Source organism: Ipomoea triloba, chromosome 13 (genome assembly GCF_003576645.1).
Source record: "Ipomoea triloba cultivar NCNSP0323 chromosome 13, ASM357664v1".
Lineage (NCBI taxonomy): Eukaryota > Viridiplantae > Streptophyta > Magnoliopsida > Solanales > Convolvulaceae > Ipomoea > Ipomoea triloba.
The window spans coordinates 25,142,291-25,169,125 of NC_044928.1; the positions used below are offsets into that span (position 1 = coordinate 25,142,291).

A 26,835-nucleotide genomic window follows, 5' to 3' on the forward strand; every position below is an offset into this window, starting at 1 on the left:
GCACTGTGGTGTGTTTCTTAACATTGTGGTGTGGTGTGTTTCATTGTGGTGTGTTTCGTAACATTGAGTGGTGTATTTCGTAACATCGAGTGGTGTGTGACCGCACGGCCGCACGAGAGAGCACGGCCGCACCTGAACCAAAATATATATATATATAAGTTGGATCTCTACATTATTAACACAAAAATAATTAATGTAAAAGAATCTAAATGAAAAAGAAGCTAACCAGGTGATGATATGTGGATGTGAAAAGGGCAACTATGTAGCGAGCCACCGAAAGAGAAGAAGTTGATGGTGTTATGGAGGGAGACTGGGAGAGGAGAGCTGCACTGGTGGGTATTTAAGTAGAAGGGAGAGAATCTAAGTTGGGCATATTCCTTTTCTTTAATTTGGATCTACAGCTAATATACTATAGTTGAGATGGATGGTTATGTATATGAAATGTTTAGAACATGAGGTTTGTATACTAATATATAATTAAATAGGCAGGTTTGTGCCAAAGACCTTATGATCTAGTGGCACCCGGTTGCACCCCACATGGGAGGGGTGGGTTCGAGCCTTAGTAGAGGTGATATTGGCTCTTTGAACAAAAAAAAAAAATATAGGCAGGTCTATGGAGAGGCTAGTTATACCGTTGTCTGTGGTAAATATTATATCTATTTATTTATAGACACATCAACTATTAGCCGCATAATGCAAACACATAATCATGTTATTTTGAACCAAGGGTTGTAATGCAAAATAGACCCTAGTCCATAGTATAATTTACCTTCACCTTGATAGCTTGCTCTTGTATTTATTGGAAAATAAGTGTACTATAGGTCTACCAAGTTAATATAGGTTCTCTTTATAATTCAAAAAGTCACACTTGTGTGAGACGCGTCGGATCAATATGAAAATGTAATACTTATATTAAAAAAATGTAATACTCTATACTAATTAAGAATAAAATGTTTGTTACTTATTATAGAAAATTAAAAGTGTAATAATACTTTTGAGGAAAAAATGTAATACTTTTATATTTGATGTAAAAGTATTATAATTTTATCAAAAAGTATTACACTTTTCCGTTGGACAAGTGTTTTTTACTTATAAAGAAAAATATAATATTTTTGAGAAAAAAATTAATACTTTTAAATTAAAATGTAAAAGTATTATATTTTTCATTACAAGTGTTATACTTTCTCAGTAATAAACATTACATTCTTATTAGTATTATACATTTTTCAGTATAAGTATTACATTTTCATCTTGATTCAACCCGTCTCACGGACAATGATATATGAGACGGTCTCACACAAGTTTTTGTCAAAAAAAAAAAAAAAAAATCGCTCATCTCCTTAAAGCACGACTCCGCCGTAGTACTTTACCTTAAACACCTCTCAAAATTTTTTCAACGATGATTTGGAGATGGAGAGCAAGAAGTTCATGCAGAGAAAATCCCTACAATCAAAGGCAGTTATTGGGATAAGAATGGAAATTACACAGTGTGGTCCAGTGAAAAATGGATTTTTGATTTGGGATTTTGAGTTTGAATCTTTATGGAAATTTGTTGCATTGCATGATTTGATTTTTGAAAGAATGAATATAATGAGACAAAGTTGATAGTAACAGTAGGCAATTAAATCAATAAGATCGATCATGTGCTTTCAGTGAAGATTTGCAGCTTCTTTCCATTATTGTGCTGCCTAATAAAAGATCGCAAATTATATCATGGACCGTGGTCCACAATGCATTGTGGACCGCGCATCAAAACGACGTTACTTTGATTAATGAAAACAGACAGATGAATTCGCGCCACTCACTTTCAGTTTATATATAGTGCAGTTACATTTCAACACAACGTCGGTTACATTTCAACACAACTACAGTTACATTTTGATATAACTACAGTTTCATTCAATAATATAAAAACACAAATGTGAAACTGTTATTCAGTATCAGATAATATAAAAACACAAATGTGAAACTGTTATTCAGTATCAGTTAATATAAAAACACAAATGTGAAACTGTTATTCAGTATCAGTTCATATACACTGCAGTTACATTTCAACACAACTACAGTTACATTTTGATATAACTACAGTTTCATTCAATAATATAAAAACACAAATGTGAAACTGTTATTCAGTATCAGTTCATATACACTGCAGTTACATTTCAACACAACTACAGTTACATTTCGATATAACTGCAGTTTCATTCGATAATATAAAACACAAATGTGAAACTGTTATTCAGTATCAGTTCATATACACTGCAGTTACATTTCAACACAACTACAGTTACATTTCGATATGCCTTCAAGTGCATCTGTTTTGTTTCAAATTTCAATACATAGTTCTCCTTTGAGTCTACATCTTTATGCCTTTGAGTGCAAAAATTGAAATTTACAAACGATTTGTAAGTGTAATTACTTCAATAACACTTTAGTTGAATAACTTTCATTTTTAGTATCATAAATTGCATCAATTGCACATCTGATCTATTTGCGGTCAAGTGCATAATTTTGGCCTTCAAGTGCAAGATTCTGAGCGTATTTGTTATATATTTTGCATTCTTTTCAACAACATATATGAACATTTATGGCACGTGATTAACTTTGAACGCCATACGAAGTTGTCATATTTTAGAAGAAAAAGAACCCTTAATTGATTGACAATGTTAGGCTTAAAATGCAGAACTAGTAGTGCTAATTGATTCATGCTACTAGGCTTTCCATTTTTTGACTATTTGATTTGGCTTTCTGGTTCCTAGTGATTCATTTGTTTAGCTTCCTAAATTTTAATTGTTTTGTTCTTGAGTTGATCTTTATTATTGATATTTGTTTTTAGTACTTTGAATTGTTGAGTTATTAAATTGTAAATTTATAAATTGCATATAGGAGTTAATTTCATTTTTGGTCCTAGATTTATAGGAGGTAATCCACTTTTAGTCATTATTTTTCAAAACACTCCTTTTTGGTCTTAATATTATTATGGCATGACCATTTTTGGTCCTCTGTCAACAAAATCGTTGAAATGTCGTAAAATACAAGGACATTTTGATTGTTTTTTTTATACAAAGTGGGTTGACCCGATATACTATTATTATTATTTTTTTATTTTTGAAAAAAGTCATAATTGAAGATCTAAATGTGCTTGTATTTTACGAAAGTTAAACAATTTTGTTGATGGATGACCAAAAATGGTCATGCCACAATAATACTAGAACCAAAAGGGAATGCTTTGAATAAAAAGGGACTAAAAGTGGATTGTCACATATAAATCTAGGACTAAAAATTGAATTAACTCAATTGCATATTATCAATTCCCTATGGGTTCGACCCTTGCTTTGCATGCTAAACTACAATGATTCGTGAACTTGCGATGACATATTTAAAGTTTTGGCGTCGTTTCCGGAGAATTGTTTACTTTGCTATATATATATATATATAATTAACTCAATTGCATAGTATCAATTCCTTATGGGTTCGACCATTGCTTTGCATGCTAAACTACAATGATTCGTGAACTTGCGAGGACATATTTAAAGTTTTGGCGTCGTTTCCGGAGAATTGTTTACTTTGCAATATATATGGGATAGTTATGGTGCGACAGATTTCCTAGTTGAAAAATGAGGTGAAATCTGAACCGTAGATTAGTGTTGATCGAAGGGATTAGAGATGAGCGCGTCTTTTAAACTATAATGCTAATTAGGGTTTTTTTTGTACTTTCCATAATAGCAATAACCATTTTTGTTAGCTGTAAGGTGCAAAACTTTAGAACTTCCTTAAGGTGCATATATTAATATTCTTCTCGCCTGTGAGTGATTGGAGATGGTTTGAAGATGAAAAGACAGCATGTAGCAATGGAGAATATGGCTTATGAAGACGATTGTGTAGATTTTGGAGTTTTTTTTTTTTTGGGTACTTTTTTACTCCATAGTGCGCGAATTCGAACAAAATCAATCGCCGCTTAAAATTTCTAATCAACGGCTGAGATGCTTCGATGACCATTGGGTAGACATTTGAGATTCAACCCCATTTTTCACCTCGGAGAATAACGAACCACATTTGATCTCAAGTGTGTATGTATGTGTATGTATATATAATTAGGATCAATTGAGAACTACTCCTTATGTGAGAACTGTGGCCTAATCTTGTTCGTTCAATTTTTTTTGGATGGCCAAGATTTGATTTCATAAGATTATCACACGGATTGATCTTTGTTTTTAATTGGGAGTAGTAGTTTTTTTTTTAAAAAGATTTTCATGGTTTTGTTTCCTATTTTCTTGGATCATCATTCATCACTGCTGCGAATTTGAGCCTCGATTTCTTCATCATCAATTGAGTGTTCGCCATAGAAAGTTACCAGTATTTTTTAGGCCAGGGTTTTCCGCTTGTTTTTTTAGTATAACATTGTCGATATTTGGATGTTAATGTCACTACTACAAAAGTGAACATATAAATATGACTTTCCACTACACCTCTTGATTAAAGGTGTAGTGGATAGTTGAAAAGATGAATGCAATGGCAATATCGTAATAAATACAGAAGAATACACTACACCTTTGTTTAAAAGGTGTAGTGGATTCTGAATAGAAAAAAACGTGTCTACTTTCCGCTACACCTGCCACGTGGAGGTGTAGTTGAAAGGCAATAATTATTTTATTGAAAATACTTTCCGCTACACCTATCACGTGGAGGTGTAGCGGAAAGTCAATAAATTTAAAGAATTAATAATAATAATAATAATAATAATATTAATATTATTATTATTATTATTATTATTATTATTAATTCATGTATGTTTGCTAATATTATTGATTACTACAATTTTCTTAAACTATTGAGATGCATTTTTCAACACATGCAATTTATTTACCAAAAGAATAAACAATTTCTCCTCACTAATAATAACCAAAAATATTTATAGGATAGTAGTAAAAAATATTACAATCTAAAAAATAATTCATTATAATATTTAAAAATTATATCCGTTTTTATAATATTATAGTAGTTATAGTAGTTATGTTTAAGTTATGTTTATTTTTTATAATCTATTTAAAACTTAGCTATTACATATAATTAGATATAATTTTATTAATATTAGTAATCCTATACATGCTAATACTAAGAAAAAAATAAAAACATATATTAATATTATTACTAACAGCAACTACCAAACTACTAATAATATTAGTATTAAAATAATATTAATACTACTAACAATTTAAATTACTAATAGAATGTTATAATTTAATAATAATAATAATAATAATAATAATAATAATTGAATAATAACAAAATGAAATATAAAAACAAACAAAAAATATATATAAACACACCACCTTCTAGAGAGTTCAGCAGCGTCATTTCTCAAAGTCTGCATCTCTCAATTCGTCCGACGATTACACACCAACTTCTTTCAAGATTTTACTTCGCTCTTTGTGTTTAATCTATGATTTTTGTCTAGAAGTTCATAGATCCGTAACTATAGTGCTGATTTTTGAAAGAATCATGCCAATCTTCTCGGATCTTAGCAGGTTACGAACTCTAACTGTGGAAGTTGATCTGAGGCGAGGCAGTCCATGAAGACAGCAGCGTCCACCAAGATCTACGGCTTTAGAGCTCAAAGATGGTGACAAGAGTGTTTATGGAGGCAGAAGAGATTTCAGATCCGATAAGCTGTGAAGGAAAACCAGAGACTCGCCACTAAGCTCCAAAGTCAGATCCGGTGGAAGATAGTGTCGCCGAGTTCTCTTCCATTTCTGATGCACAGAAGAAATTTTCATATCCGGTAATTTGTTTCACGGTTGATTTTTTTTTTGTTTTCTTTTGTTCTTTGAAATATAAGTTGTATTGATTTTGTTTGATTTTAGTTTGTACTGTATTTTATTATTTTTCTTTAATTTCTGTTTATTTTTTATGATTTTAGTTTGATATATTTTTTTTGGGGGAAAAAGGGAGGGGTATTAGCCCCAGAACAAAGCTATAACCCAGTTCTCACAACAGGGATGCAAAACTCAACAGACTCTCTGTCAGACTCAAGGAAATCCAGAATGAATTCAAGGGGTATTAGTTTGATATATTTTAGTTGTTGAAAGAATGATTTTAGTTCTTTGAAATATACTTATTTGGTTTTAGTATTCTTAGACACAGATGGTAGCCATATTTTGTTTTTTGTTTTTTTGTTTTTTGGCCTTTTCTCCTGTAAATCTGTAATGTAATATGAATGAATGCATTGAAATATTTCTTCTTTGATATTGAAATATACTTTTGTATTGTATTTGTACGCTAATGTATATAAAAGCTTTTATTTTTGTTATTTACCCATTTGAGGAAAGCTTTAATTAAAAAATAAAAAAAATAAAAAATAAAAAGAAAAGAAAAAGGCTTCCGCGACCCCAACAAAAAGGTGGGTGCCGCGGAAAGCCATGTTCAAAAAGAAAGAAAAATAGTTTCCGCGGCACCCGTGCCAACGCGGGTGCCGCGGAAATTGGTTATTTAAAAAAAATAAAAATAATTCATATGCTTTCCGCTACACCCGTAATAGGTGTCGCGGAAAGCATATACTTTCAGCGTAGTGTAGCGAAAACACTTTTACAGGTGTAGCGGATGTGTCTTTTTGTACTAGTGTGTACATATACGCATTCTGGATAATATGGTTGTGCATTCGGTTGTGTTGTTTGTACAACTCAATATTGATGTGGTGTGCAATCCGCTGTAGTGGATTGTGCAACCAGTGGTTGAAGGATCACGAGTTTGTTGAGCCCGCTTGGGAACCTGTGCTCGTTGTGTTGGTTGTGCAACCCATTGTGGTATGGTGTGGTGTGTAACTCATTATTGTGGACTGTGCAACTCGTGGCGTAGGTTGTGCAACATATTTTGATTTTATTTATTCTCTGTCCTGCTTGTATTATTTAACGACATTTCAAAGATTTTGTTAACGACGGATAAAAAATAGTCATGCTACAATAATAGTAAGACCAAAAGAGAATATTCTAAAAAAAGAAAAAAGACTAAAAATGATTTGTCACTTATAAATCTAAAATTAAAAATGGAATTAACTTTTTTCACAATAAAACCAATGACCATACAAAGATGTAGTACGTATTATACACTATACAGTACTCATTTATCTGCAGCATGCACAAGCTTAAAGAGCTTGGTAGATTTGTGAAGGCAATGATGATTCGTGCATAGAGATATCTGTCTGTGTTCATACTTCATATCACAATGCAATGAGCCATTGATGAACTCATATTCGTTGTTCACACAAGCCATTGAATCATAACACCTACCCAACAATGGCCATTCTTCACCTCCACATGAAGATTGAAGGCCAATTTCAGGTAGATGGTTTTTTGAAATTGTCATTTAATTTCCTCATTTGTCGTTTTCCATTTCAATTCTAAATAAATTGATTCATTTAAAAAATCTCAAATATAGTTTAGTAATGATATATTTTTTATAGATTAATTTTAACTGTAAAAAAAGAAAAGAGAGAGAAAATAAATTTTGATTCTAACTTAGGCTCATATTGCTATACGGACCATGGTTTACAATATAAGTATTGATATATGTAGGATGGGGGAGAGTACATACTAATAGTATGTAAGTTGGTAACAATATTTAAGTGTCATGATTAGTATTGCTTAATTGGTAGGCAATTATGCTTATATAGAAGAAAAGAAATTATTAAATATACATATGTTTGCTTTGCTTCATATTATTATTATTATTATTGTCTTTGCTAATTATTGTTGTCGTTGTTTTTATTGCGTATGATTTCGTAACTCAAAAATTTCAAGAAAATTAGTGATCATTATAAGTGTAGTGAAACACCGCCTTTTTAACGTAAATGAGTGACTGGAATATTTTTTATGCCCCTAAGAATAAAAGCTATTTTTTAAATAGTAAAGTTGGTAAGGATACATACTAAATACGAAGTGTGTGTATATATAAAACAAAAAAACATGTGGAATAATTACATTCGTCTATTTAGGTTGATCAACGACTTAAAAATAAGAAGAAAATAAAAGAAAATAATAATATTTTTTTAATTATTATGAACTTTGGTAGTGAACGTATTGAAAAAGCTTAAGAGCACATCGGCTGATAACTAGCCATGAACTCAATATATAAAATGAGTGCATGTATAAATAAAGTTAATAATAATTATAAAAATATTACTGCATTGTTCTCTTATTTTATGCCATTGCCCATCCGATCATAATATATAGAAAGTTGAGATTACGCCACTTTAATTTCACAAAATTTACAAAATGACACATTCTTTCAACGAGTACTAGCCTGATAGTGAGAGAGTTATTTGTGATATTAACCATTTTTAATAAATAGATAAGCATTTGTCAATAATTATTATGCAAATTCGCAATGCAAACACAATTCCATCAATTACTTTTTTTTAAAAAACTACTGACTCTGTTACAATGCAGTATCTGTACGAACCAACAGTTGCCTCCACTGAGGCACGAACCCACTCCCATCATTCACGTGAGAGTGTTAATCGGGACACTGGATACCACTTGACCACAGGGCCTTTGGCTCTAATTAGTTACTTTAATAATATATGAATTGAGTTTAATTGTTTCTATTTATATCAATAAATTGATGCATTTAAAAAATCTCAAATAGATTTTTAATGATATATATATTTGTATATATTAATTTTATTTGTAAAGAAACAAAGGAGAAAAATAAATTTTAATATATTTATATGGATCTTGGTCTACGGTATAAGTATTGATGTAGAATGGGGTGAGAGTACATCTAATTGTAAGTAAGTTGGTAAGAATAATTAGGTGTCACGATTAGTATTGCTTAATTGGTAGAGAATTATGCTTAAATAGAAAAAAAAAATTAAATATACATTTATACATTCAAATCATAAAGTACATTTTTAGATGAGGTGGCAATACATACGAATCGTATGTAAGTTGGTAACAATAATTAGGTGTCATGATTAATATTGCTTAATTGGTAGGAAATTATGCTTATATAGAAGAAAAAAATTACTCTGTTAAATATACATTTTATACCATTCAAATCATAAATAAATTTTTAGATGGAATGGCAATACATGCTAATCGAATGTAAGTTGGTAACAATAATTTTAGGTGTCATAATTAGTATTGCTTAATTGGTAGGCAATTATGCTTATATAGAAAAACTATTAAATACTCTTTTTATATTATATGGTTCAAATCATAAATACCATTTTAGATTATGATTATATATATTTTATATCATTCCAATCATAAATACATTTTCTTAATTATGATTTTATACCATTTATATATTTCGAATCATAAATACCTTCTTCGGTTCACCATACATATATATATATTGTCAGGTAAGTTGTAATTGACAGAATATAGACTAGTAAGATAAACGTATACAAGATGGAGAAGACGTCATCTCACTTTGTTCTTTCTGTAATGTTTTGCATCTTCGTATTAGGTCATACTCTCTTCCTCCTCTACACCATCAATCTTTACATTCACACAACATTTTTTTTATGTTACATGCACTATGAACTTTCATATAGAAATTTTTTATTTTCACTTACAGTACATACAATGACTTATCGACATTATAAAAAATTGTTCTATTCATTTTATTGAATATCAAAATATATGTTTAACAAATTTTTCTTGTAGGTCCAAAATTTTTGAACGTTGTTGCGCACACAAACGATTTCGAAGAGACAAAGTGCAAAACAAAGACAGACTGTGCAAAACTAAAATGTGTTAGTGGCTCAGTAATATGTGATGAGGGGATTTGCAAATGTTTAGACAAAAGTGCAAACCATTTAGAAGAGACAAAGTGCACAACAAAGGCAGATTGTGTTGGACGACTAAAATGCATCAGTGGCTCAGCAATTTGTGACAAGGGAATTTGCATATGTTTAGACAAAAGTGCAAATTATTTAGAAGCAACAAAGTGCACAACAAAGAAAAATTGTTCAAAACTAAAATGCATTAGTGGCTCGGTAATATGTGATAAGGGAAATTGCAGATGTTTAGACAAAAGTGCAAACTATTTAGAAGAGACAAAGTGCACAACAAAGACAGATTGTGCTGAACGACTAAAATGCATCAGTGGCTCAACAATATGTGACAAGGGAATTTGCAGATGTTTAGACAAAAGTGAAAACTATTTAGAAGAGACAAAGTGCACAACAAAGAAAGATTGTTCAAAACTAAAATGCATTAGTGGCTCAGTAATATGTGATAAGGGAACTTGCAAATGTTTAGAAAAAAGCACGAGTTATGTCTCTCGATAGACGATTGAAAACCTATTTCTGCAAAAGATAAATGTGTACCAAAAGATTGTTTCCAAGGAGTATGCATGTGTCAATGTAAGAGTTGATGATATTGAGTATGAAATTAATTAATAAAATAATCATTTAATTTTCTGATGATTTGAAGATCGATTTTATTAATACCATTCATTGTATACGCAGTATAGTATTTGAGGTTCTAAATTTGAAGTTATTCACATTGATTCGTTTTCATTTGTTGTTTATGAATTGACCGAGTTCATTACATGTTAGCAAAAGGAATATACTTAATATTAGAATAGTGTAAAGGAATATACTTAATATTTGAATAGTGTAATATCATGCAATAAATTTAGGATCAGAGTGTAATATTACTTCAATTTAATTTTGTGGCAATCCTTTATTAATATTATTATATGTAAGTTTTAGTATCATTTTGATTTGGTGTTTAATTATTTATTGTATTTAATGATATTCATAATTATTATTAAAAAAATTATATTCATAATTTGATAGTTTAATCATATAATTGGATGAATTTATGAACAATGATAAGATGCATGCCTGCAAAGTCGAGTTGTAATTATCATTGTTAAGAATAAAAAAAATTTAAAAATATAAATGGTTATTTACATAACTTTTTTTAGAAAATTACTTTTTAAATGAAAAAATTGAAGAGAAAATTTTAATATTAGCCATCAATTATTATGATATTGTCACATTGGTTTCCATTTGATTACCGCAGTCCATAATCGAAGTTGTAAGATAAATCACATTCCATGGTATAATGATTGCACAATTTCTCCAAGAAACCTTTAGCATGTGGGCTTGAAGTTTTAAGGCCCTAGTTACTTTTAAATGATGTAATAGTTGCACTCAACCACACCACACCGTTCTCAGCAAATTATTCCGTAGATCGTAGAATCTAAAATACACAATTTACATATTAAATATTCACAATTTATATACTGAATATTCACAATTAAATGTTCACAATTTACATATTGAATATTCACAGTTTGAATTATGAACATCATTTAATATGTAAATTGTGATAAATTCACCTTACAAGGTGAACACAATCCGTGGTATAACTATTGCACCATTCTGATATGAAGATTCCACACAAGATGTTTAATACTCAATACCCCGAGACTCGTAGAAACTTTTCATTTTAAATTCATGTCTATTACATTATCGAATGCACATTATAGTTAACCTCAAACTAAGTAAAGACAAACTAACAGAGAAATAATTTTGATAAGATACTTTCAGAAGTTAAAAGGTTTACACCAAAATTAAATAGTTGTAATTCTTATGAAAAAAAAAAAAAAAAACATGGTGTTCCCTCTCTCTCATAAGAAAATGAATAGTACAATAACCAGCACGCTAGTCTTCCCTTTCCTGCAAAATATTGATTGTCACCAATAGCACCCTCCGGGCGGTCAAAATCAACAAAATCATCATCCAGCCGAATTCTCATGAAGCAATACATACTCACGGCTGTAAAATTACAAAGAATATAAACAAATGGAAATAACGGGAAATGCAGATTAGGTTTGTGTTATTGGGAAGCACAGACACAATTCCTTTATGCAACACATACCTGCTATTACCAAATTTTATTGTGTCTTTCTCCAAAAGTTCATAGTATCGCTGAGCTTCAATTCGATTGTCCTGTATAAAAGCAAATGCAGATCTAGTCGAGTTAGAGCAAAGTTCTGTGATAACAGTGAAGTTGGGAGATGATAAAGCCGACATAAAGGACTGCTAGTTTACAACTCACATTAATGAAAGTTCCATTTGTGCTCCCAAGATCCATTATGTAAGGCCTAATATCACCAAATCAATAACTTTCAGTTGGATACCCAGTAGCGAACATTTCACTGGCTTATGAAAGTCGAGCAATTAAGAATTGGAATACAACTTACCTTACTTGCTTAGATAAAGTACCATCAGGGTTCTCCTTCTCAACTTGCCTGTGAGCCAAGAACAAACGATCAAACAAATGAAATATCCTAACATCAATATGATGAATACTCTTAAATGGTGCTATACCTGTACTGAAGAACAGCTTGTTGCTTGCTGCAGGATGGATGATCTGTAGGAATGTCTGCAACCCTGCGTTCTCTCCCAAACAGATAACAGCTTTGTCGATGCACATACAGGGGCTCTGTTTATTAAAGACATGTATTAACAAATCATTCAAAGCAATAATTCCCAATGCCCATTGGAAAACATTAAAGAACTGAGAAATAACAAAAAGCATGGATCTCGTGGGCAAGAAGGCAAAGAGTTAAAAATAATCATTTTTAGAGAAATCCGCATGAATTAAGACAGCTTCACCCAAAACAAGTAATTGAGCTGCAAGTTGTTATATCGAAATAAAAATGGATAGACTTAATTCCATTGCCTTTGTCAACCCTAACATGAAGTTATAGCACTAAAGATAACACAAACTGCAAAAAACTAATATATAATAGAGTAATAGACTAACCATGCTTATTCTAAACCCATAAAAGTCCAGGTAGTACTTTTTTCAGACTGCTGGACCAATTGTCAACTACCGAAACAATATCTAAATACATACACCAAGGAGATGGCAGCTATACCATTAAACACTTCACCATTCTTAAGGACATATAACCTCCACCTCACATCTGGTTTTCTAGCATCTGGTGGCTCATTGAAAAGAAGTGTTATGCCTGAAATAAAAATACGATACTTGATCAGCCAACAGGAATCCCAAATGCACTAAACTCTTGCACAAATAAAAGATTGTAAAATAAATATAAATATATAATGTATAACAGGGACCTCTTTTATGAAGACAAGATACAAGAATTCCATTAAAATTTGCCTAGATGTTCAAGTGAATTTAATCATCACCTCTAACTCTATTAGTCTCTGCAGCCAGCTTCCCAGACAGCTCAAATGAAGGTTTCTCCTGCACCTAAATAGCAACAAAAAAAAAAGGCTGAATAATTATGCACTCCGATGACTTTCTGAAGCAGTTACTGAAATCTAACATTAAAATATCAGTAATCAGCCAAAAGAATCAAGGACAAGCTTAACAATCTTTTTACATGAAACAGAGTGCAACAGAAACAAGAAAGTTTAATAAAACAAGTAAGCGAGAACCATTACCTTTTCCTTAGCTTGCAGGGCCTCCTCAGCTGCCTTCATCTTAGTTAGTGAATCATTGTCATTATTCCTGCTCAAGCAAGAGAAGAACATATACATATATCCAGAGACTGTAAAAGGAATATATAGAATTTGAGCAACATTGAAAGATCTTTAACTGCATAGTTGTGAAAAACTAAACATGAGTGCTCAAACTGCTATGATAAACAATATCCTTTTACAAGTTGCATTGAGAAACAATAATATCTAAATCATCTTAAAGCTCCCAATGGCTTTCTTGTTCTATTATTGGAGCTCTATGAAATTATAGAGAGCATTCCACATTATTATGGATTAGGGGTACAACCTTATAGGTTAAATCTGCTACAGATAGTAATGAAATGAAATCATGCAGAACAGAAGAATCTAACCTGTGATCATCTCCTCTGGTGTGTGTCCCCTGTATATATAACAATATAATAAGATGCCCTAGCCACTATCTTCAACAAGAAGTACTACAAAATGTTATATGAACAGAAATTCAATCATCAATGACATAGATTCAGATAAGAATAGAAAAGACATACTTATCAAGACACATACATAGAGAGAGAGAGAGAGAGAGAGAGAGAGAGAGAGCTGATACATCATATGGAAAAATAAAAATAGCTATTCAATAAGCAAGTAAAATATGAAATAAAACAAATTCTGTATTAATGCATGTCAATAAATATAGCAGATATTCTTCACATGGTTAATATTTTAACCACCACTGTCTGCTCAGCAGCAATACTTGCAGCACAAAACCTATATTAGTACCTTTAATACTTCAATTAATTTTGGAAGCAGAACTATAACAAGTTAACTATATAACTTCTTCAAGAAATTGTTTGCAGCAATATTCATATCAGGTATATCCAAGATAACTGGAGACATGAAAAGAAACACATAATATGTAAACTACTAATGTGAGCAGATATCATAATATCACCAGATACCTCATCACGTTCTCTCCTATTTGTGACAGCAGGCGATCGAGATCTATGTTGTCGCCTATGGGAATGATCAGGAGAAGCCGATCTTTCATGCCTTGACTTAGAAGACCCATTATTATAACTATCCCGTCCTGATCTTCGTTCTCTTCTCTCAATTGGTTCATGTCTGTCGGAATCCTTTTCAAGGTGCCTAGTCCTGTCACCCCCCTTCCCATGATTTTTATCATACTCCCTTCCAGCCTCTTTTTCAGCTTGAACTCTCATTAATCTTCTAGTCCGGGGTGAAGGAGAGCGAGATTTTTCCATCTTTGGTGATGACTCAGGAGATGTTGACCTTAGACGTTTGGGGGATTTCCTGTGGCCTGAGGTTTTGTCTCTGGTTGGTGAATGAGGTAGAGGTGAGACTGATTTTCTGCGTTTTGGAGACCTATTGCGAGTTGAAGGCTTCTCTCTAACTGGTGAATGAGATGCAGGAGATCTTGACCTCACACGTTTTGGGGATCTGCTGCGGCTTGAAGGCTTCTCTCTAACTGGTGAATGAGATGCAGGAGATCTTGACCTCACACGTTTTGGGGATCTGTTGCGGCTTGAAGGCTTGTCTGCACCATGCGAACTTCTCTGCCGAACAGGAGACCTTTCTCTGTGAGATGAATTCCTCCTACTGGGAGACCCACGGCGTCTAGCAGGAGGAGACTTGGAGTCATTACGACCCATTGGAGCAATTTGATTGCAGTTGAACAGTGATTTGTCTGAATGAGAGAAGAGAAGATTTAAAAAAAAAAACAAACAAACAAAAAAACAAAACAAAACATAAATTTAATACTCAGAAATTGTGGCTATTATTTCTCTTTCTTTCTCATTCCCAATTGTATTTATCACTTTAGACACAGAAACAGAGGTTGATTACACCAGTAATGAGAATCAATTTGCTTATATGTTTTGTTGGAAGGAATTTGTTTTGTTGGAAGAAACCCAATTCCGTTGTAACCAGAACTAGCACCCAAGAGCTTACAACCTCGCTGAGGAGCCAGGAAATGAATGAATATAACCAAGACTGGGATCCACAGTCGAAAGGCTTGGGAAAGATGGAGAAAGAGCTCACATTCAACTTAAAGAAACCACTCTCCCTTGAAGGTGCATGCACTATGATTTTCCCAGTTAAACAATGAAACAACATACTCACAAGCAAATTGTACTATCACTCAACTCTGTCTAAACTACAAAATCAAATGATATCTCTATGGAAAATAAGGAAGGGTATCAACAAATACAAGCCATGAAATCCAAATTCCTAGAAAGTATTGAAACATAAATCCTGAAAAGGCCTTATATATTGCAGAAATTAACTGCGATGAGAGAAAAACAAAAGGCATTACCTCTCTGCAAGCCCCAAATAGAGTCGCTGGCTGGACGAAAGAGAGACGACGAGGTTTGAAGAGACAATTGCAACGATGACGCGGCGATGCAGCAGCTCCAGAGACCAATTTAGGAGCGACGTTGGCGGCAAAGCGAAAGGAGATTAACTCTTCTGGGAGAGAATTTTGACAGCATTTTGCAAATGGGGGATCGATCGACTCTAGGGTTTGACAGTATAAGCCAACGTCTTCTAGCTCTAGCCCTTTGTGGCGGAAGAGTTCGTTCGCTACAGCGATGAAATTACCGCTGTATCCTCAAATTTAAGGCACATAGATTGATGCCTATAACCCATCTTCTAGGAGGGAAAATCAATCTGGTCTGCCATTTTGCCTCTTTATTGAATTAGTTCAGTATGAATGGAGATTAGTCTCAGTATAATACTGGCATAGAATCTGTTCAGAACATTTTATGCTCTGACCAAAAAAAAAAAAAAAAGATCTCAAAGAAAGGATTCAACTCCAAATAGGTGGTAACATGATCGAATCCCGATGGTGAGACATTAATTTTTTAAGTAGAAAATTTTGAGAATAATATAAAACATAAGTAAGGATTAAATAGATCACAAAATTGCAACTAGACCATCAAACTCAAAAAAAAAATACAAAACACAAACTCATGCAATTCAACTAAAGCAGCACATAGACGTAATACAAAATGACTCAAAGTATTAGGTGAAAGGTACAATACGACCAGGTTAAAAGTCTCATATGGTTCGATTGTCCGCATTCATTGATCATATATTAACGGTCAATCGTTAACATATTATGTGTTTTTAATTTATTTATATACACATACGTAATTTTTAAAAAACCTTGTTCCATGTCCATGGTATAACAATTGCAATCGTTTTTCTTTTTTTGGATAAGGTTTGCTCCGAAAGGACGAGAATCGAACTCAAATTCTTCTAAATTTTTTTCTCACAAAAAGAGCTCACTTGCCACTTAAAAGCTACCCCATTAGGTTATTGCAACCGTTTTGAATCTTCATCCGGACTGCATTTCTGCTTTTAGATCTCAAAGCTAAAAAAAGCCCAATTTAATTCCAACGGTCCACTCCAGCTAGCCCACATTTGGGCCAAGAAAGTCTTAAACCATATATTCAACTTGTTCAACTTGACTACTTGAGTAGATTGTAATTACAAGCCTAAAAGCTCTTTTAGTCCATAAAATAGTAAAAATTATAAATTAAACCTCTCAATTCTATAATGTTACAAATATCATTTTTAATTATTTTTAAAGTGATCAATTTGTCTTAAATTTCGTAAATGCTCTAGTTTTCAAATCAAAAATAAAAGTGAGGCCAATATATGGGTGGTGGGAAATTATACCATGACCAGGTTCTACCTTGCATTGTAGACTATGGTTCAAAAATAACATTCAGATTTTGTAACACATTCTGTACCTGCAATTGACCGTTTCTATACCTATAGATAGCACAGGGCCGTTCCAATAAAATTTGGGGCCCTGTGCCATATTTTAATTTGAGCCCTTTTTTCGAGTAATTTTTATATATAAATAGTAATTGTTTAAAAAGTTGTATATATCAAAATATAAATATTGTATAAAAAATACATATAAAATTTTATTTAAAAAGTGACATGCGTCGTGCACAATTAGACGCAATTCTTCAAGAGCTCCTTTTTGTAATGAATTTTTCAAGAGCTCCTTTTTTAGATTGAGTTAGTTGCTCAATTCTTCTTTTCTTTTTATGCTTTTCAGACCCAGATGTATATTTTCTAGAAGACATAATTATAAAATCCTAAGGAAAAAAATTATTTAGAAACTCTATGAATAAATAATTAATCAAGAAACAAATTCTTAAAACAATAAACAAAAATTATGAAAATACGTAATTTTAATTACCTGTTAAGAGAATTGAAGAACTTGAAACTTGAAAGTTTATGTGATCAAGAAGAATTGAAGAACCAGTTGATTTGCGGTCTGCGATCTATGAAATTACCGAATTGTGAATTGGGAATTATCGAAGGGTTGAATTCTATTACAGTATGCCGTATTTAATATTTATAGGGTTGGCAATGTTTTTTGATTAGGAAATATATATATATGTTGGAATTGACAATGTCTTTGCAGCTTTATTAATTGAAATTTAGATTAGGAAATATATATACATATTGGAATCGGCAATATTCTGCTAATTGAGATTTATATTAGGAAATTTATATATGATTAGAAACTGGGGCCTCCAAAAATTGACAACATACAGCTTCATATATTTAGCCTAATTTTTTATAAACCATATATACATATAATTTTTTTTTAAATATGGGGCCCCCAAAAATTGGGGGCCCTGTGCGGTCGCACATGTTAGACATGCTCAGATACGGCCCTGAGATAGCATATTATGTGTCAGCAATTATCAAATTATTTGTTTACATGTACATAAACTGTTAACAGTAGGTACAAAATGTGTTAACTGAAGGCACATAATTTTTGTATCAGGGTTCACAATGCAATATGAACCAACCTTGGTCCGTGGTATAACAATTGAATATATGGATGGAGAGTATGTGTGAATTTTAAGAACTAGCAATGCCCGTGACATAGAAATTAAAACTAAAATTCATATTCATTATCTTACTTAAGAAAATCTAAATCCACACATATTTGATTAAAATTACTAATAGATCATGCTTAAAATGATTCTGAAAATGACTACTAGCCAACTATTTTATTAAAAAAAATATATATACACCAAATCATACCTAGGATGATAGGAACTACCTTTTCCATGTTTGTCTTGTGACTTGCATTGTTTCCTTTCTATTTAATATATTGATGAACAAAAGAACAAAATAAGTGGCAGGTAGTGCAGTAGCATTTAATCCCTTGTAGCTTTAAAATAAACAAACATTTAGCCCATGCTAATCTCAGTCTTATGTATTAGATTTTTAATCCTGTTAATAGTTATTATCAAATTGAGTTTAAATTTTTTAAACTTTACGACATTTCATTTGTTAATATTTGTGTGATCGAACTAATTAACATTTAAGCTCTATATTTAAGTAAAAAGAATTACAAATTCGATTTTTGGTTTATAGGTTGAATGGATGTCATGTCATAATAAAAGTACGTGATAAAGAAAAATAGAAAATAGCCTGAGAGTCCAGAGTAATTATCCCATATATAGAAGACTAAGAACAATTGAAATGCAAAGACAAGTAATTAAAGTGATCGAAAGACAATGGAATCATGTTTTCTTGTTATTGATTGGTTGTGTGTTACAATATGAAGGGTTAGAATAAGACAAAAAGGTGTCTAAACAAGACAAGAAATGGTTTTTTTTTTTCTTTTTGGGCGTGTAAATACTCATGATTCTTACGTATATGTTCTATACTTTTTAAAAAGTTTTTCAACTCTCACTACCGGGGTTCGAACTTATAACCACATATTTAAAATGATAATCAAGATATCATCACACTACATGGTAATTGACACAAGAAATGAGTATTTAATTATATTATACAAGATGGATCTTAATAGTTCTTTTGGTAATACCCCGTGTGATTTGAATGCTCCTCCAAGTGAAGCCAACACTTGTAACGGTCGGTGTTACGTTCCTTTATAGTTTATATAATTATATCCTTTGAGTATGACATCGATTGAACTAACCCTAAGGTTTGACCTTGGTTGAGGCAACCTCGAGGTTGGGCCTTTAGTCGAACCCTTGGTCATCATCCACTCTATGTTTACTCTCTTGGGCTTCGCTTCTTGGACTTGTCTTCTTAGACTCGGTTTCCTAGGCTTGTCTTTTTGGACCGCATCCAAATGTCCAATATACTATTATTTTCCTATAATGCAATGATAAAAAGTTTCATTTTCCTTTAATAATATTTTATAATATAAGTAAATAGAGAAGTACTCCAAAAAAAAAAAAAAAAGAGAAAATGACAATTTTTGTCCTCGAATTATTAAAAATGACATTTTTGTCCCTATAGTATTTTCATGGCTACTTTTCATTCATCACTTGTCTATAAAGTGATTATTTTTGTCATTTAATTTTGTTGCTAGGAAATAAAATAATAATAATAATAATAATAATAATAATAATAAGAGGGTCACACTTGTGTGAGACTGTCTTACGGATCCTTATTCGTGAGACGGGTCGGGTCGGGTCGAAATAACATGCAAATGTCATACTTATATGCTCAAATATAATACTAATCAAGAATACAATTTTTGTTACTTATACGAGAAAAAATATTACATTTTCCATAATAAGTAATGTTGATAAGTGCCCCTTACTTATAAGGGAAAATATAATATTTTTGAGAAAAAATGTAATACTTTTAAATCGAAATGTAAAAGTATTGTATTTTCCTTAAAAGTATTACATTTACCATTATAAGTAACAAAATTTCTATTCTTGATTAGTATTACATTTGAACATATAAGTATGATATTTGTGCATATAAGTGTTACATTTTCATTTTGATCTGACCCGTCTCATGGTGAGACGGTCTCACACAAGTTTTTGCCATAATAATAATAATAATAATAAGATTTGAGGAGGACATGCTTGCTTTTTGTAGTGAAAGACTAGAAATGGAATACATGAATGGAAAAGGAAGAAAGTTCCAAAATTGTGCTCCAACAAAGGTGACCAAATTCACTTAACCACTGAGTGGGGTGAGGAAGATTGCGATTTGACAACACCATTTTCTTTCATCAAAATAATTCAATAAATATTACATCCCCTTCTCCCAACCATATACTACAAATCTGTCCCTTCAAATCATAATAATATAAACTTTACATTTTTTTTTAAACAATATAAAGTTTACATTAATTGTACCATATGATTAAATTGTACCTATTATATATTAACAATAATTGTACCAGCTTAAAAAAAACAATAATTGTACCTATTATAAATTAACAATAAATATGAAACTTGCTTTTTTATGACAATTTGTCTGTATACTTGTGACACAATACTTTATCTTGGAACCAAAAACTATTCACAGAAGACTTTTTTGAGTTACAGTAATATAATGTTATATCCCTTACAATTATATTTTGAGTATTGTATTTTTTGTTTTTTTTTTTAAATAGTTGTTAGCCAATGGTATGGTTGACCAGTGAAAACAAAAAAGTTTCATATTAAGAAGTGAACATTAATTAAGTTTTGAATTTAGTGAGATTTTTTTAAAAATTATATCAAACTAGGATAAATTGACAAACAAATACATATATAATGGTGGTGTTTGGAAAATGGCTTATGAGCCAAGGTACTGTTTGTTTGACCAATTTTAGTTGTATGAGTGATTGGTAAAAAAAAATTGCTTAGCTTATTGAATTGGTGCCAATAGGCTAAAAATGAAAAAACTACTTCGAATATTTTATTGATATCGATTTATTGCATTTTTGAGTTAAAAGTCCAATTTACCTTTAATATTTGTTGGTTATTGTAGTGTTTATATTTATTCAATTTTTATTCAAAAAATTTACATTTTTAATATCACCAGACCCGTATAAAGTCTGACATATAGAAATTATATTTTTAATATTGAATTATTATTAAGTAATGAGTATTTCTTTATAATTATAACATTACTAATAAAACAACCAATAGTAATTAAAATATAATTAATAATAACACAATGATGACAATAAATTGTAAAAGTATTGTAAGAGTTAAGTAAATAGCACAATATACTTATGACATAATTATTATTAACAACTTAGGTTTATTATATAGTATATTTTTATTTGAAATTATATTTTTAATATTAAAATTTTATTAACTAAGGAGTATTTCTTTATAATCATAACATTATTACTAATAAAATATTTATGCTCTTATATGTTATTTTACATGTAAAATATAATTAATAATAACACAAAGATGACAATAAATCGTAAAAATATTTTAAGAGTTAAGTAAATGTCATAATATATTTATGTTCTTATATGTTATTTTACATGTAATCAACTATCAACTAATTAACAGCTAATTTTACCAAACAAATTTAACAACCAACTAAATCAATCAGTTAACAGCTACCAGTTATTTGCTAAATATTTTCAATATAAAAATAAAAAAAATCTTATGATTTTTTTGAGTACTACTGACTCTGTTACAATGTAAGGCTCGAACCTACTCCCTTCTATGTGAGAATGTAAGTCAGGTGTCATCACAAGATCTTTGGCATTTAATTATTTATTTAGTCAAAAGTAATTCATAAATAACTTGAGTTTACTTACTTTTGGGTGATTCTTCAAAGGTCTGGATAGATGGGGTTGTCTCCTAAGAAAGATGAGTTTCGTTTTTTGACAAGTTTTTCTGCTTTTGTAATAGTTATTCTAAACTTCGTGAATTCATTCAAAGCTCATGAGATAGTAAATCGAGTTAATATGGTTTCAGGATTTAACATGATTAGATTATTTTCTCAAAAAAAAAAAAAACATGATTAGATTATATATTTTTCTGTACAAAGAGTTCAACCCAAACTCTTAATGTTTATGGTATGAATCAAATTTTACTTTACCGTTAAAAATAAATTTTAAGTGAGATTTTTCATTTACTAAATTAATGCTTGATCAAAAAGATGAGTTTCTTTAGTTTGCCGAGAGATGGGGGCTAACTATAGGATTTAATTTGTTGGTGGGTGCAGTGTTGCTAGCTGAAACATTTGAGTTTTAGACCGACAAGATTCTAATCATATGAGAACTAATATTTTCATGTCTATGAAAATTAATTTTATCTATTAAAAATATAGATCTATGGATGAGGTTAATTGAAGTGATTAAAAATACGCGTATGCTGTGTGCAAATTAGACTAAGAACATGTTTAATATACACACATCATAATGTCTAATATGCAACAGATGTTTTTAATTCCTATTTAATCGCGAGACGTGAGAGAGCTACTACATGTCATGTGAGCACAATACTTGACTGACTAAATCCATCTAGTTTATGTAATACTTAATATATCCCAATTACAATCCAAATTATCTTTGTCCTTTGTCTTTTCTCAAGTCTTACATATGTGCTGAGGTGTTGAGGTAATCAAGACCACCAAATGAAAATGATGTATATGCTTAGGAAACTGGCAACTGGCAAGGCCCCCAATCCTATACTCTAATTACTAGGATTAGACATACTTTAATAAAGTATAGATATAGATAAATTATTTTTTTGGGCATGGGCCCCACAGAGGCATGAGATAGGTGCATCTGGACCGTCCATGTAAATGTATTCAGGACTCACTCAATTGGCCTATTGATTTTGGCTCAACGTATACCTAACCCTCTACGACTACTAGATACTAGACAGGGAAAAGTAAAGAAGATTCTACTTTGTTTGACGATGGACCAGAAATAGTAACTGTGAATTCATATTCGAAGAAGAAGCCAATTCAAAACCTATAACACATCGAAGCTTCGTGGAATTTGATGTTGGTGATGTCCAGTCAAAAACCTTGCTCAATGCGCAACGTAGTTTGCACACAATCCGCCATGTGATTAAATTGGAATTAGGGTTACATAGAAACGTATTCTAGAAACAAAAAGTTTAGACAAAATTGTCAAATAGACTAATCTACTATTTACAACGCTCAACTAACCGTTGGTCTAAAATAAACGCTAATTTGATATATAAACTTATTAAAATGCTTGCATTTATCATTTTTTCCGGTTCTATCAGGTTGCCCGTCTATATTAAGCTGACATGGAAATTTAATTTAAAAAAAAAAAGTTGTTGACATGATGGAATTTATTAATGTTATAAGTTAAAGCCAAGCAAACCCTATCAACATGTTCTTCATCTTCGACTTGTTTCTTCAGCTTCGCTCATCTTTTTAGTTTGAAATGTCTTCATCTTCGCCTTCATCAGGTGCGCGAAACAACTTGGAGTCTGAGCTTGCGATGTATTGTCGTTGTGGATTGAAAGCTCCAATTTGTCCAACTCGCGATTCTGGGAGGACATTTTTTTATTGTCAAAGATGGAATGTGCGAATATGTATATTATTTTTATATTGGTGTAATTTTTGGAATGACCCGTTTAGTAAATGTATTTGAAATCTTTTCAGGAGGGGAACATGTGCAATTTTTTTTTTGTTTGAAAAGATCAAATTTTATCTACTTGAAGAACAAAATGGGAATGATGCATTTGTAAAGAAGTTTTTGTTTTAGTCACCTCAAATAGAATTGGTGTGATACCACACCACCAAAAAGTGAAAAATCGACTTTTTGGTATATTATTGAAGCAATTTCACCTATAATTCCACCTTCCCGTGGAATTGGAGCTATCGAAAAGTGAAAAATTCACTTTTCGGTGGATTGAAGCCATGTCAAGAAAAATATTATTTTGTTAGACGCCATGTCAAAAAAAATTATTTTGACAGCCACATCAGCTTAACTGGATGCCATGTCATCAAAACCATATGAAACCTGAAAAAAAAAATGATAAATGCAAGAATTTTAAGAATTTTATGCATAAAAAATTAGCTCTTATTTTAGACCAAGGGTTAATTGAACCCTTGTGAGTAATAGATGATTTTATTTGACCATTATGTCAAAAATTTAATCGGCATGCTATTTTGACTTACAATATATTAATTATCTGCATGTGTCTTTTCTATGCTAAATTTAGATTATAAAAATTAATTTGTACTATTAGTAAGTGGGAAACTTTTTTGGGGGGTAGTGTGTATAGGGAGTTGTTTTAATCTTTTGATGTCTAATATGTAAATATAATACTCTTAATTTTATTACAATGCTACATTATGCATATTTATACCACTAAATTTCCGATATGTAGAACTAGATGATGTAGTAGGATTGATATACTTTAAAGCTTATATGCCATTAGCTATGTTGAAATTCAATTGAAAGTGGTGTAGTTACTTATTTTGACCAAATTCTACAATAATCTAGTTAATTTTGCATCACAAAATGCTTAAATAATAATACGGACTGTGTGTATATACATACATACATACATACATACATACATACATACATACATACATATATATATATATATATATATTTCATAAAAAAATTATAAAGTATATTCAATATAAACTAATTTAAAGAATGGTTGACGTAGTTTAGTAGCTGAATCTCCCAAATGAGAAGTCATCCCTAATGAGGACGGTATTGACTCTTTGAATCAGTAGTACTCAGAAAAAAAAAGAAGAAGAAGAAGAAGATGATGATGATGATGAAAGACATGAAACATTAGCACACATGATTAGAAACACAAGTACAGAACATGAGGATTAAAAGTTATAATATTATGTCACAATTCAAATTTATATTTATAAAAACTAATAATTAGAAATTACAACTAGTCATACACAACTTAGCGAATAATTAGAAATCTAAGTCATACACAACTTAAAAGATAACAAATGAAATTCAACAATAAAACAATTTGTTCAAGCATACCAATCACATCACAATCTTGATTGCATGTACATAATTCAACATGGTTGGTTCGAGAAGACAAACTTGTCAATGTGGCACGTGAGATGAAAGCAAGACACCTTGTCACCTTTCATATCTCTTGTATGTGTTATGGCATCTAATATGTGATTACATTTCATACTTGTTTACATGTTTCGATGAATTGAATTTGCTTATAGTTGATTATATTGAGGTAAAGTTTGTTATTGATTTATATATTATTACACACTCATTGAACTAAACCACTAAAAAAATCAATAAAAGCATGTTTTGCATGATTTTCAAAATCTAATGTAGTTATAAAACATTAAAAAATCTTATTAATAAAATATGTATATAGTAAAATATAAGTGTATATATGCAACAACACCATTGGAAGAATTATGGCTCTCCAATAGGGTCGAATTGAAGATTGACTGGATTAGTCTCATCCCGCATGATGCATATACTAATGCAGGACGAATAAAAGTTTTATAGTAATAATGATATTAAGATATTGTAAAATTTTCATTGTTATATTTCACCCCACCAACTAAGAACATAAATATTTACATTTTACAAAACTACACCAAACCAAATTAAACAACAAAAAAACATGGAAATGAAAATTTTAATCCAAAAAAAAAAGTGGTTTGGCTAATCTTTTGATTAAACCAAAGGATTAGGAGTAATTGATGATGATGTTGTAGTCCCACTTGAACTCAAAAGTTGTTCCAAGTAATCAACACCCAAGTCCTCAAACACCACCACATTCTCCACCTTCACCTCCCGCCGTTTGCCGCTCCGCCGGTTCAACCCCCGCTGCCGCATGGAGTGTCTCCGTTTTAGCGCCACCACCGGCGAGCCGCCCTCCTCGACGGGGCACCTCATTTCCCGGAGAGATTCCCGGACTATCTCCACCGGGAAGTTCAAGACCGCCATGGGCCCACGCATCGAGAACGCCGCTTGGTCGTAGGCCAGAGCCGCCTCCTCTGCTTTGTCGAATGTTCCCAGCCAAACCCTTATCCCGTTCCTCGTCGAATCCCTTATCTCCGCCGCGAACTTCCCCCACGGCCGCCGCCTCACGCCGCGGTACGCCTTCTTCGGAGTCTCCGAGGTCACCTCCTCTTCCTTCACGCTGTAATCCGAGGAATTGGTCTCGGAGTTCTCTCGCGCCGCCTGAGCCAAAACCCCGAAGAGGAGCATTTCTTCGGAGTCATTAAGGTTGAAAGGGAGGTAGCTGTCGAAATTCGGGAAAGATACCGGCGATGAATCGGAGGAGAATCCTGAATTCAATGGGTAGAATGAAGAGCAAGAATCCATTTCCAGAGTGCTCTGTTTTTCTGGGTTTTTTTTTCCCAGTTAAATGGTCCACTATAGGGAGAACATGAAGAGGCATGGCCCTCTATATATATCAAAAGAGTGGGGTCCATACAGATAATTAGACAAAAGAAAATTAATTTTTAAATGTTTAACTAAATAGGAAAAAAATAATAAGAATGAAAGCGAAAAGGGAAAGAAGGAAGAAATGTGAGGAAGGAAGATGTTTAGGGATTAAATGTGTTTTCTGTGAATAATCTTTTAGGCAAGTTGCTAA

At 31.7% G+C, this 26,835-nt stretch overlaps 2 protein-coding genes and 1 long non-coding RNA gene across 3 annotated transcripts; 1 reads left to right on the forward strand and 2 right to left on the reverse strand.

Annotated features, from left to right (window-relative positions):
• Positions 1 to 5,358: 5,358 nt before the first annotated feature.
• Positions 5,359 to 6,275, forward strand: LOC116002578. The gene is made up of 2 exons (XR_004094511.1): positions 5,359 to 5,782; positions 5,921 to 6,275. It is a non-coding gene; the product is annotated as an uncharacterized LOC116002578 (long non-coding RNA).
• Positions 6,276 to 11,438: 5,163 nt separating this feature from the next.
• On the reverse strand, positions 11,439 to 16,116 carry LOC116002135 (FHA domain-containing protein DDL). The gene is made up of 11 exons (XM_031242175.1): positions 15,786 to 16,116; positions 14,413 to 15,158; positions 13,846 to 13,874; positions 13,439 to 13,505; positions 13,181 to 13,244; positions 12,904 to 12,996; positions 12,350 to 12,464; positions 12,223 to 12,270; positions 12,078 to 12,123; positions 11,898 to 11,968; positions 11,439 to 11,794 (listed from the first exon to the last, which is right to left on the reverse strand). Exons 2-11 carry the CDS (start codon positions 15,121 to 15,123, stop codon positions 11,755 to 11,757), a joined length of 1,284 nt encoding a protein of 427 aa, XP_031098035.1. The 5' UTR covers positions 15,124 to 15,158; positions 15,786 to 16,116; the 3' UTR covers positions 11,439 to 11,754.
• Positions 16,117 to 25,728: 9,612 nt separating this feature from the next.
• LOC116002136 (ethylene-response factor C3-like) lies at positions 25,729 to 26,610 on the reverse strand. Its single transcript, XM_031242176.1, has one exon. The coding sequence runs from the start codon at positions 26,559 to 26,561 to the stop codon at positions 25,908 to 25,910; it is 654 nt and encodes a 217-aa protein (XP_031098036.1). The 5' UTR covers positions 26,562 to 26,610; the 3' UTR covers positions 25,729 to 25,907.
• Positions 26,611 to 26,835: the final 225 nt, after the last annotated feature.

What these genes read in the sequence shown, in the direction of transcription:
- LOC116002135 (XM_031242175.1), bottom strand. Translation starts at nt 15,123, where the DNA reads ATGGGTCGTAATGACTCCAAGTCTCCTCCTGCTAGACGCCGTGGGTCT. An exon ending in GAATGGTGAAGTGTTTAATG is followed by an intron (nt 12,465 to 12,903) that starts GTATAGCTGCCA and finishes TTTAATAAACAG; the next exon opens with AGCCCCTGTATGTGCATCGA. An exon ending in ATAAAATTTGGTAATAGCAG is followed by an intron (nt 11,795 to 11,897) that starts GTATGTGTTGCA and finishes GTAATTTTACAG; the next exon opens with CCGTGAGTATGTATTGCTTC.
- LOC116002136 (XM_031242176.1), bottom strand. Translation starts at nt 26,561, where the DNA reads ATGGATTCTTGCTCTTCATTCTACCCATTGAATTCAGGATTCTCCTCC.